The sequence below is a fragment of the Tigriopus californicus genome, chromosome 8, assembly GCF_007210705.1.
Source record: "Tigriopus californicus strain San Diego chromosome 8, Tcal_SD_v2.1, whole genome shotgun sequence".
NCBI lineage: Eukaryota > Metazoa > Arthropoda > Copepoda > Harpacticoida > Harpacticidae > Tigriopus > Tigriopus californicus.
In genome coordinates, this window is record NC_081447.1 from 7,002,000 (window position 1) to 7,010,658 (window position 8,659).

Here is an 8,659-nt window from a genome sequence, read left to right on the forward strand (position 1 = left end):
ACCCAAAGTTCATTGAGCAGAATTTCATTCCATTCAGTGCCATGTTACTTGCAGCAACCCAGGAGTAGATTTGGTCTAGGACCTCTAACAGACAACCTGAGTTCTGACCATTCCTACCAACTACCAATTTTGTATCATAAGCATAAGAAGAGATACCCATTTGGGCTCCAATTAGTTCAGTAGGTTTGCAAAAGCTCAAGTACGTCCAAAGATGTTTTTCTAGGAACATTGAGGATATGAGAGAGCTCTCGTATTGGGAGAGGTTAGAAAGGTTGGGATTGTACAGTACTCAGAGAAGGTACGAAAGGTAACTGATATTGTACGTTTTCAAAAACATTCATGAGCTTTGTCCCAACCCAGGATTTAGGGTCAATTGTAGTGACCATAGAGGTTTAATTTGCGTTTTGAGAGCACCTTCAAGCCCTCAATAATCCAGGCTAGTTAAAACAATGAAGTCCAACTCTCTTCTTTCTCGGGCTCCTTCATTGTCCAATTTGCTGCCCTCAAATATTCGTAGGGCTTATGCAGGCGTTGATCCAGTAGCAAGATTTAAGTCAGACTTGGACAAGTTTTTGATTAAAATTCCGGATCAACCTTATATTCAAGGATTAGCCAGATCAGCCAACTCCAATTTGTTTGTCGATCAAATAATATATACAAATAAAAGTCAAGTAATATGAATAATCTTCTTGTCTTAAACTGCTGGGATTCCAATCCCAGTAGCGGTAAGGAAGTCCGCAAAAGAAAAATGAGAACCTTTCCTTGGATTCCAATCTCATGCAGCCTGTTAACTAAAAGACCATGAACTACCTTGTCAAAGGCCTTGGCAAAGTCTAGTGAAAAGTGACTAGTGATATTGCATTGGTGGCATTATATCTAATTAAGAAGCTGGGGTGTACTATTCTGCATTGGACCCTAGCAATAGGAGTATTGCAGGGGCCTTAAATGAGACCATAGGACAATGATACATAATTGGCCAACCCCTGCTATGCATTCACTTTTAAGTTGTTTGAGTTCATCTTCCTTCTGAGACCTAAAGGTTCGGAGTTCTGAGGAAATTCCGACAAGAATCAGTTTCTGTATGACAAAAACCACTTTGAACCGGAAGAACTTGAAAAGCATCCTCAAAAAATTTGGGCGACACTGCTTGAGAAAGACGTCTCTACTAACTCTGTGGATGGATTGAATAAGGCTGACCAAATTGCCAAAGGAAGAGAAAGGTCAGAAATTACCGGGATAATGAGTCAACTGGTATTGGGTGGGTGTTATTTAGATTTAAAAAAAAAGCGAGAATGGTTTGTAAAAAAAAGTACTACCTGATACCAGTTGTAGCAATTTTGGATACTCTTATTTGCCAAATGTGAGATGATCATGAGTCATAAGTCATAAACCTTACATATATTTGAGTCACATAAAGCTCCGAAGTATTTTATTTGAAAGTGCGAAATTTAACATGAGAAACGGATGAATGATAAAGTAAAATATGTCCATGCCATTTGGTTTGGAGCAAATATCGAGAATGAAAAACTGACAATCAAGATCCAATTCTATAAACATATCGAGTAACTTACATTCATTTGGAACTCTTTAAAACTTTGCACCTTATCAAGATCCGGTAAAAGTATCAGGCCGAATACTAAGCAAAGTGTGTAACTCTGATATGATTTCGACTCGTAAATTCAGAAAGGTTTTTCTAAACACTGCTTACACGTTTAATAACGATCAGGAATTTAGCTCCTTCTGTCCAAGATATTCCTTGTGAGCTTGTACGCAAAAATAAATGTTGTGACATATACCAGCTCAAAATGCTGGTGGAATTCCTTTTTGAACTAAGAAGAGTCGTCCATAAACCACAATGCTTCAGCAATTACTTAGTCACTTATTGTTGTAACAAGAAAGTATTCGCCACAAGACGGAATTTCATTTGGTTCTACTCCATTACTCTCATAGCTACCAACCTTGTCATCCGTTGATCGATTGTGAATTGGATTTAATGCATTCAGTTTAGCGACTTCGCTTTTTCCGAACGATCACGTTGGTTGGATCCACCACTTTTCAACAATGTTTCGGAAAATATTACCCAATATATTGCGATTGGCACCCGCAAAACTGATCTTCGCATGCGTTTTACCTTTCATAGTGGTCGAATTGTATTCTTTGGAAACTTGTGACCTGGAACATTCTTTATCTGAAATGTTTCTTCAAAAATCAATATCGATGAGCAATTCAATTGCTGTAAACAACGGATACAAGAAGACATCGCTGTCCCACCAGTCTCGACAAAAATCTCCTCCAATCAATCCTTTGCAAATTTACAACATGGCATTACAAAAGGTAAAACTTTCGCAACGAGAGTCAAAAGTAAACATAACCAAAGCAATCGCACTCGAACGAGATGCAATGAATATATTTTGCCATCTGCTCAAAGAGCCCAAAGCCAATACACTTCTTAAGATCGTGGCCGGTCGTGAATGTGTGAAATTGTGCAAGAATTATCATCAACACGATGCCCTCATTGAGGCTTTAGGTTGGTTGCGGTTCGAATTGCCGGATCATCCCAACATCTGGCTCCATCACGCTACACTTTTATTCACATCAGGCCAAACCAATGATGCCATGGGTTCTTTGCGAAAATTCCAACTCCAATGGCCCCAAGATCGTCGAGGTTTCTGTTTGCAAGAGCTCGGTGCTCGATTACAAGCTTGCTCAAGAGAAACTCCGGCTTCATTGTTCCATGGGTCAACAACCGTCAAGGATCGTCCAAATCAATCTGACGCTTGCAAGGTTGGAACTCTTGGGATTTTTGGGTTCATGGCGAACTCCTTTAGAAGAAACGGAAGTTTGGCTTTGGCAGAAATCGTGTTTGAACAAGGTTACCAATTGGGGTTTTATCCCACCAAATGGCAACGATCTTCAGCTCTTCGGCATCAATGTTTGAACTTGAAAAGTCAACCTTTATGGAAAATTGAAGATGTGAGTTACTCAATTGGATTGCAAGAGATTCGAAACAATTGGAGGATCATTCGCACAGAAGCTGAGGTTGCGTTTAGTCTCGGTGTATTTGATGATGAGCAAGAGAATCTCGTTCAAGAAGGCTTATGGCAGCAATTGGTCTTGTTCGAAAATGGCCAAAAAGTGATGGGTGGTTGTTCGAAGGCCCCCAAAACATGCCAAATCGTAGGATCTTTTCCTGAACTTTTATCAACACGACGCGGTCAAATCAAATTTAGCCTCTTGCAACCTGGAACTTGGATCCATCCACACACGGGACCGACCAATTGCCGCCTTCGGGCTCATCTTGGTCTCATGGTACCTCCTGTAACGAGTGGAGAGGTTATTTTGAGGATTGGCGAGGATCGAGTGAATTGGCAGGAGGGTGAATTTCTCATCATTGACGACAGCTTTGAACACGAAGTATATAACAATAGTACTGAGGCGCGTCTTATTCTTTTGATCGATTTTTGGCATCCTGGACTCTCTGAGGAAGATAAATTTTCGTTGGAATGGGATCAAGCGGACCCTAATCCCCCATGGAGTGAGGAGGATGACTCACTTATTTCCATAGCTGGGTTGGCTTCGAAAATAAAAACGATTATCCCTTACATCAAGTCGCCCTTCTTTATTTAATGTTCTCGAGTTTTTTACTATCCGATACATCTCGATTGATCTAATGAAAACCGTTCAACGTTTACTGTGATCATAGGAGCTTTCAAGACATGCTGACATTAATTTGCTAGTAGATGACACATTTTGGTATCGTTACTTTTAAGTGCTTCAAATAACATCTTAAAGTAAACCTCGTAAAATAGTCCGTGTTCCGGGCAGAAAATACGACAATTGCAACCAAGGGACTTAAAAACCATAAAAAGCAGGGGTGCAATTGGAAGAATTGGGATCAAGTCTCTTTTGGCGTTCATGCTCGTTCCATCAAAGATCTAACCTATCTTATCAAGGGTTGGTTGCATCGGTCATAGAGGTCTAATCATGTATGTGAAATTGGACTCGTAATAACCCTAGGTTAAAGCTCTTGCCACTCTCAAATCTGCATTTTTTTTGTATTGCAATCGTTTTCTTCCGTTCACTAGGTGCCAACGACATAAATGTCCTTTGTCACTGCATTACCAACAGCTTTCGGCTAGCCCTTGGCAACTAGTCGACTCTGTATCTATGGATACAAATTCTGTCGGGCACAACTTCAATTGCCAGGGAGTTCATTCACGAGATACATAGAGGTCGTAAGGAACACGAGGAGCAAGACAGACTAAGGTCGAATGAAGAAATGAAAAAGCCACGAAAACAGACCGCGAGTCAAAGATAACGACAAAACGTTTTACTTTTCAAAAGCTAGCACTAAGTTTTATGAGAGGGAAAACAGAGCTTCAGCAGTATGGAAACACCTTAGCCAGACAATCTGAACCAAGCTGAACCAAAGTTTAAGCATTCATTTTTTTTTAATGCAAGCCGCTTTTATTTGCTCCCAGTTCGAGATAAATTTACTTTTTTCACAAGTCATGTTTTTGCATAATCAGATGAAAACCAGCTCAAATCTGTTTTTGCTTTAGATCTGATGTCGCAAAAAGGCTATTGATTTATTAAATTCCAACAGAGGTCAATCGAGGTATTATATTGCAAACTTATTGATATATTTCATTGATACTGAAAGAAACTTTATTTTGGTTCATGACCTACAACATCTTATTTTGAAAGCTGTGTTCTTTTCTACACCTTTCAATGAGTGTGTGTGCCCTAGGTTGTGCAATTCATAATCTGCAATTCACATTCTACTACTGCAACGCAGACTGACATTGCGGCAGGTACATTTTGGAAGAAGTCCATCAAATCAGTCAGAGTAGTCTTTCAGGAACTTCAGGTGAAATGTCTTCAAACGATCCAACATACTGATCAACATATCCTTTTGAGGTAGGATGGTGGTCCTGCAAGAATAGTAAAACATTTTTTTTTTACCAATTCGAAGGGTTAATGAGAACACTCAAAATTATTTTGATCAAGATTCAGTTTCCTGATTACGACTTTTACTTACCTGAAATGGTATGTGTTTGGTCGTTGGCCAAAGCCAGATCCGGGAATAATGCAGATTCCCGTGTTCTCTAACAATTGGAATGCGTAGAACACATCTGGGTTTTGATTGTGTTCCTTTGCTTTAGCGATGGCCTTTTCGGGAAGATGCAACTGGAAAATAAGTAAGATATCAAAACTCGTGCCTTTGATAACTTCACACTGCCTCGTCACATTGGGTAAGAAACTCACCTGAGGGAAAGCATACATGGCTCCTTGGACAACATTACAAGTAAAGCCTTCGATCGAGTTGAAGGTGTCTGCCACAAGTTTAGCACGTTCTGCCAGAGAGGCCAATACAGCCTCCTTTTCAGCGATGAAACTCTCGTAGGAAGCATCACCTTTCTCTGGGGGGTGAACCACCACATCCATACAGGCCTAGTTCGAAAGAAACATTCAATGATTTGCATAAATGAACTTGGAAATGGCTTGAAAGTAGAAAATTCTCTAACCTGTCCAATAACGGTCGGGCACAGCTTGGCAGAAATGCTTTTGTTCAACATGGCTCGAACATCTTTATCGATATTGATAATCTCGGCATAGCCTCCACGAATACCGCATTCACCCATATAACCTTTCGAGCAGGACATAAAGGATGCCAACTCCATATGACTGTAAGGCTCTCCCATTTGCATCATAACCTAAGTGGGGAGACATACGATTAGCCGATAGCGCATTTCATCAATGTTTACCTGGATGGAGATATGACAATGCCATAAAATGTTGACACTTGCCTTTTTGAAAGAGTGGAAGGCACAACCCTCGGCGTAGACATTGTTTTGATACACTTCATCGGCAAACACAAACAATCGGTTCTCGTGAGCGAACTTGATGACGTCCTTGATATTTTGCTCAGAGAGCACGGAGCCAGTAGGATTGCCGGGATTGATGATGACAATAGCCCGGGGAGTGCAACGATCTTTCGCTTCGTTCAAGGCCCTCTCCAATTCTGATATGTCCAAAGCCCAATTCTTTTCTTCGTTCAAGTAATAACCAATCTGAAGTGGAAAAAAAAACAAAGTCGGATCAAGATGCGATAAAAATATTTTTACACTTTTTTCCTCCAACCAACCTGATCCATGTTCATTTCGGCCAGAGAAGCAGAATAAAGGGGATATTGAGGAGTGGGGATCATCACACCAGGGGTGGACTTGCCGCCTTCGAGGCTGATCATTAATTTCAAAACCGCCTGAAATCCATCAATTCAATAATAAGCCAATTGATATAACACTCAATCTGACTTGAATGCCCACGCCCACTCACCCGAATGCTTTCGGACGCTCCAGCGCTCAAAATGATGTTGTTCCAATCGGCCGGAGTGCCGCCATCTCGTTTCTCAATATATTGGGCCACATGGCGACGAATGATTTCAATACCGGCGGAGTCACTGTAAGAACCCGCACTACCGCCACGGCAACCGGCTAGAATGGTTTGGGCCCGGTTCTTGGCGTCTTCGGGGAAATCCGCACTCTTCAACAACTCGGGATAGGTGACCAAAGCCAAGACTTGACGCAAGAAAGTGATGGGCTTATTACCCATGGCATGAGCGTCCCCGATATTGGCCTTGATGACATCGGGGAATGGCTTTTTCACGCCCTAAAAGAACAAGGAATCCGAATAAAGTCCCGTGGCTCATCCTTCAGACAACCATGCCAAGCCTGGGCGTACCTTTTCAATTTCTTTTTCGAGTTCCGTGGCCCGGATGACTAAAGGGCCACGAACCGCATATTCCATGCGCTTAACGCAAGGATTGAGGTTGTCCAAAGTCAGGGTAGGAGCCGACATGATACTGGAACCCGCGGAAAAATGACGTTGCCACCTGGATTGAACTAGATCGAGAGGAAAACTGATTGTACAATACGGAAACGAAGACCTTTATGGACTGAGCAGGCCTCGTCAACGGCTGGCAGTCACGTGACAACCCACCCAGTCCTTTTCCCACTTCCCTGCCCATCGCCCTCCACCTAAGGCACGGGCTCGAACTCTTTGGTCTGGCCAGCCAACGAGACAGCCAGGCAGTCCGGCATACGTATGTACGTGTGTATGTATGTGTGCATATAGTACGTATGTGTATGTACTAGTGGTGACGTGCGAGTTGGGAGCTCAAATCTGGAGGACAGCCAAGGCACACAATTCATCTGCCTAATACAGTAGCTAAAGACTACATGTGCACACTTACCTACCTATATACCTACATACATACCAACACACACGATTATGCACGACAATCACAGACATAAACATGGACGTTTCCGGACATGTGCCGGCTGTCTGAGGGGATGAAATATATACTTTGATTGGGAGAATGCACTTCATAGGGCAGACGTTTGAATTCAACATCGGTATGCCGAGCCATCCCATCCAGGATAGGATCTTACTCTTACCTGGGTCGAGCTGAGGCTCACGCGCTAAACTGGAATATGGGGCGTGATTGAGCGGCTCGAGTGAACCGCCACCGGACACTGACCAGAGGCGATGTTGATGCGGAAACTGACCGCACAGCGACCAAGAACTCCTTCGGGCGATGGGAGCGATGGGACTCAATCCCAACACCAATGACATTTTGGGATAGGATACGTGGGACGAGCGATGAAATACGCCACCAAGAGGAACAGGGATAACACAACACAGACGCACAAAAAAGCAAGACAAGACCACTGAAAGACGATAACTTTCTCCGTTCTCGCTCTCTAGGTTCGTTCAGAATGGACCAGCGACCAAGAGGGAAAGAAGGATTCCTGCTAAAGTCGCTCTAAACTGGATGGACGTCTTCTTACACACACTCGGAAAGACCGACAATACACATGACACACGGCGGACTACACTATGCAGGGCCAGTCACTGATCGTGACCCGCATGGGCTCCTCTGGCTTCTCAGGGCCATTTTGGGCTTAAAAAAAACAATCCGTCAGCGATGCCACTGAAGGCATAGGTAGGCCAGATATGCCCCATATACCAATAAATTATGTGAATGAATATATTTTACATATAAAATAACTCAAACTTTTTGGCCAAATAGAGAAGTTGTACCAAGTTTCCAACTTACACACATTTTTGCCCTTTTTACCCTTTTTTGATTCGAATCTGTTTCGATATTTTTATTGATGCATTTAGACGACCCCTGTTTCGACACATGTTATGGCCATATATGGCTTTCGCATGACAAATTGTCGAAAATGGTAAGACATATTTGAGCTAGAACCATAGATAGCTTAGTAAAAAGATCGCTCAAGGGCGTTGCGATCGCACATCTTCGTCTCGGCTGTCGTTTGGTGTCAAACTGTTCCATTCGTAGTCAAGATACCTTGGATAACTAGAGTACGAATTTGAATCGTTGACACCGCGTCCAGATTCTGAGTAGGACTCCTTGTCAAGCAATTACTCTCCTCTGGCACACTTCGAAAAACGGGTTTGAGCAAGTTGTCGGACCGTTTTGTAAGAACGAAACATTGACGAAGTTTTGATAAGGCTCAATTTGCAATTTTCATCCATGTGATGGAAACACTTAACTGAAACCCAAGGAGCAAGCTGGGTTCAGGCTAGAGCTGTGCATCGGATCGGATTGACCAACAGTTTTTGGATT

The 8,659-nt window shown here is 42.5% G+C and overlaps 2 protein-coding genes across 2 annotated transcripts; one reads left to right on the forward strand and one right to left on the reverse strand.

The window, feature by feature from the left end:
- Positions 1-1,702: 1,702 nt before the first annotated feature.
- Positions 1,703-3,814, forward strand: LOC131885142 (uncharacterized). Its single transcript, XM_059233078.1, has one exon. It carries the CDS (start codon positions 2,062-2,064, stop codon positions 3,625-3,627), a length of 1,566 nt encoding a protein of 521 aa, XP_059089061.1. The 5' UTR covers positions 1,703-2,061; the 3' UTR covers positions 3,628-3,814.
- Positions 3,815-4,621: 807 nt separating this feature from the next.
- Positions 4,622-7,598, reverse strand: LOC131885141 (alanine aminotransferase 1-like; the record flags this gene model as incomplete). The annotated part of the gene is given in 9 exon segments (XM_059233077.1): positions 4,622-4,934; positions 5,042-5,190; positions 5,269-5,454; positions 5,529-5,717; positions 5,811-6,074; positions 6,149-6,265; positions 6,340-6,672; positions 6,745-6,905; positions 7,461-7,598. Coding segments are annotated over 9 exon segments (1,631 nt in total), but the record flags the coding sequence as incomplete, so codon positions are not given.
- Between the last annotated feature and the right edge of the window lie 1,061 nt (positions 7,599-8,659).

Coding starts and splice junctions, on each gene's coding strand:
- LOC131885142 (XM_059233078.1), top strand. CDS start 2,062: ATGTTTCGGAAAATATTACCCAATATATTGCGATTGGCACCCGCAAAA.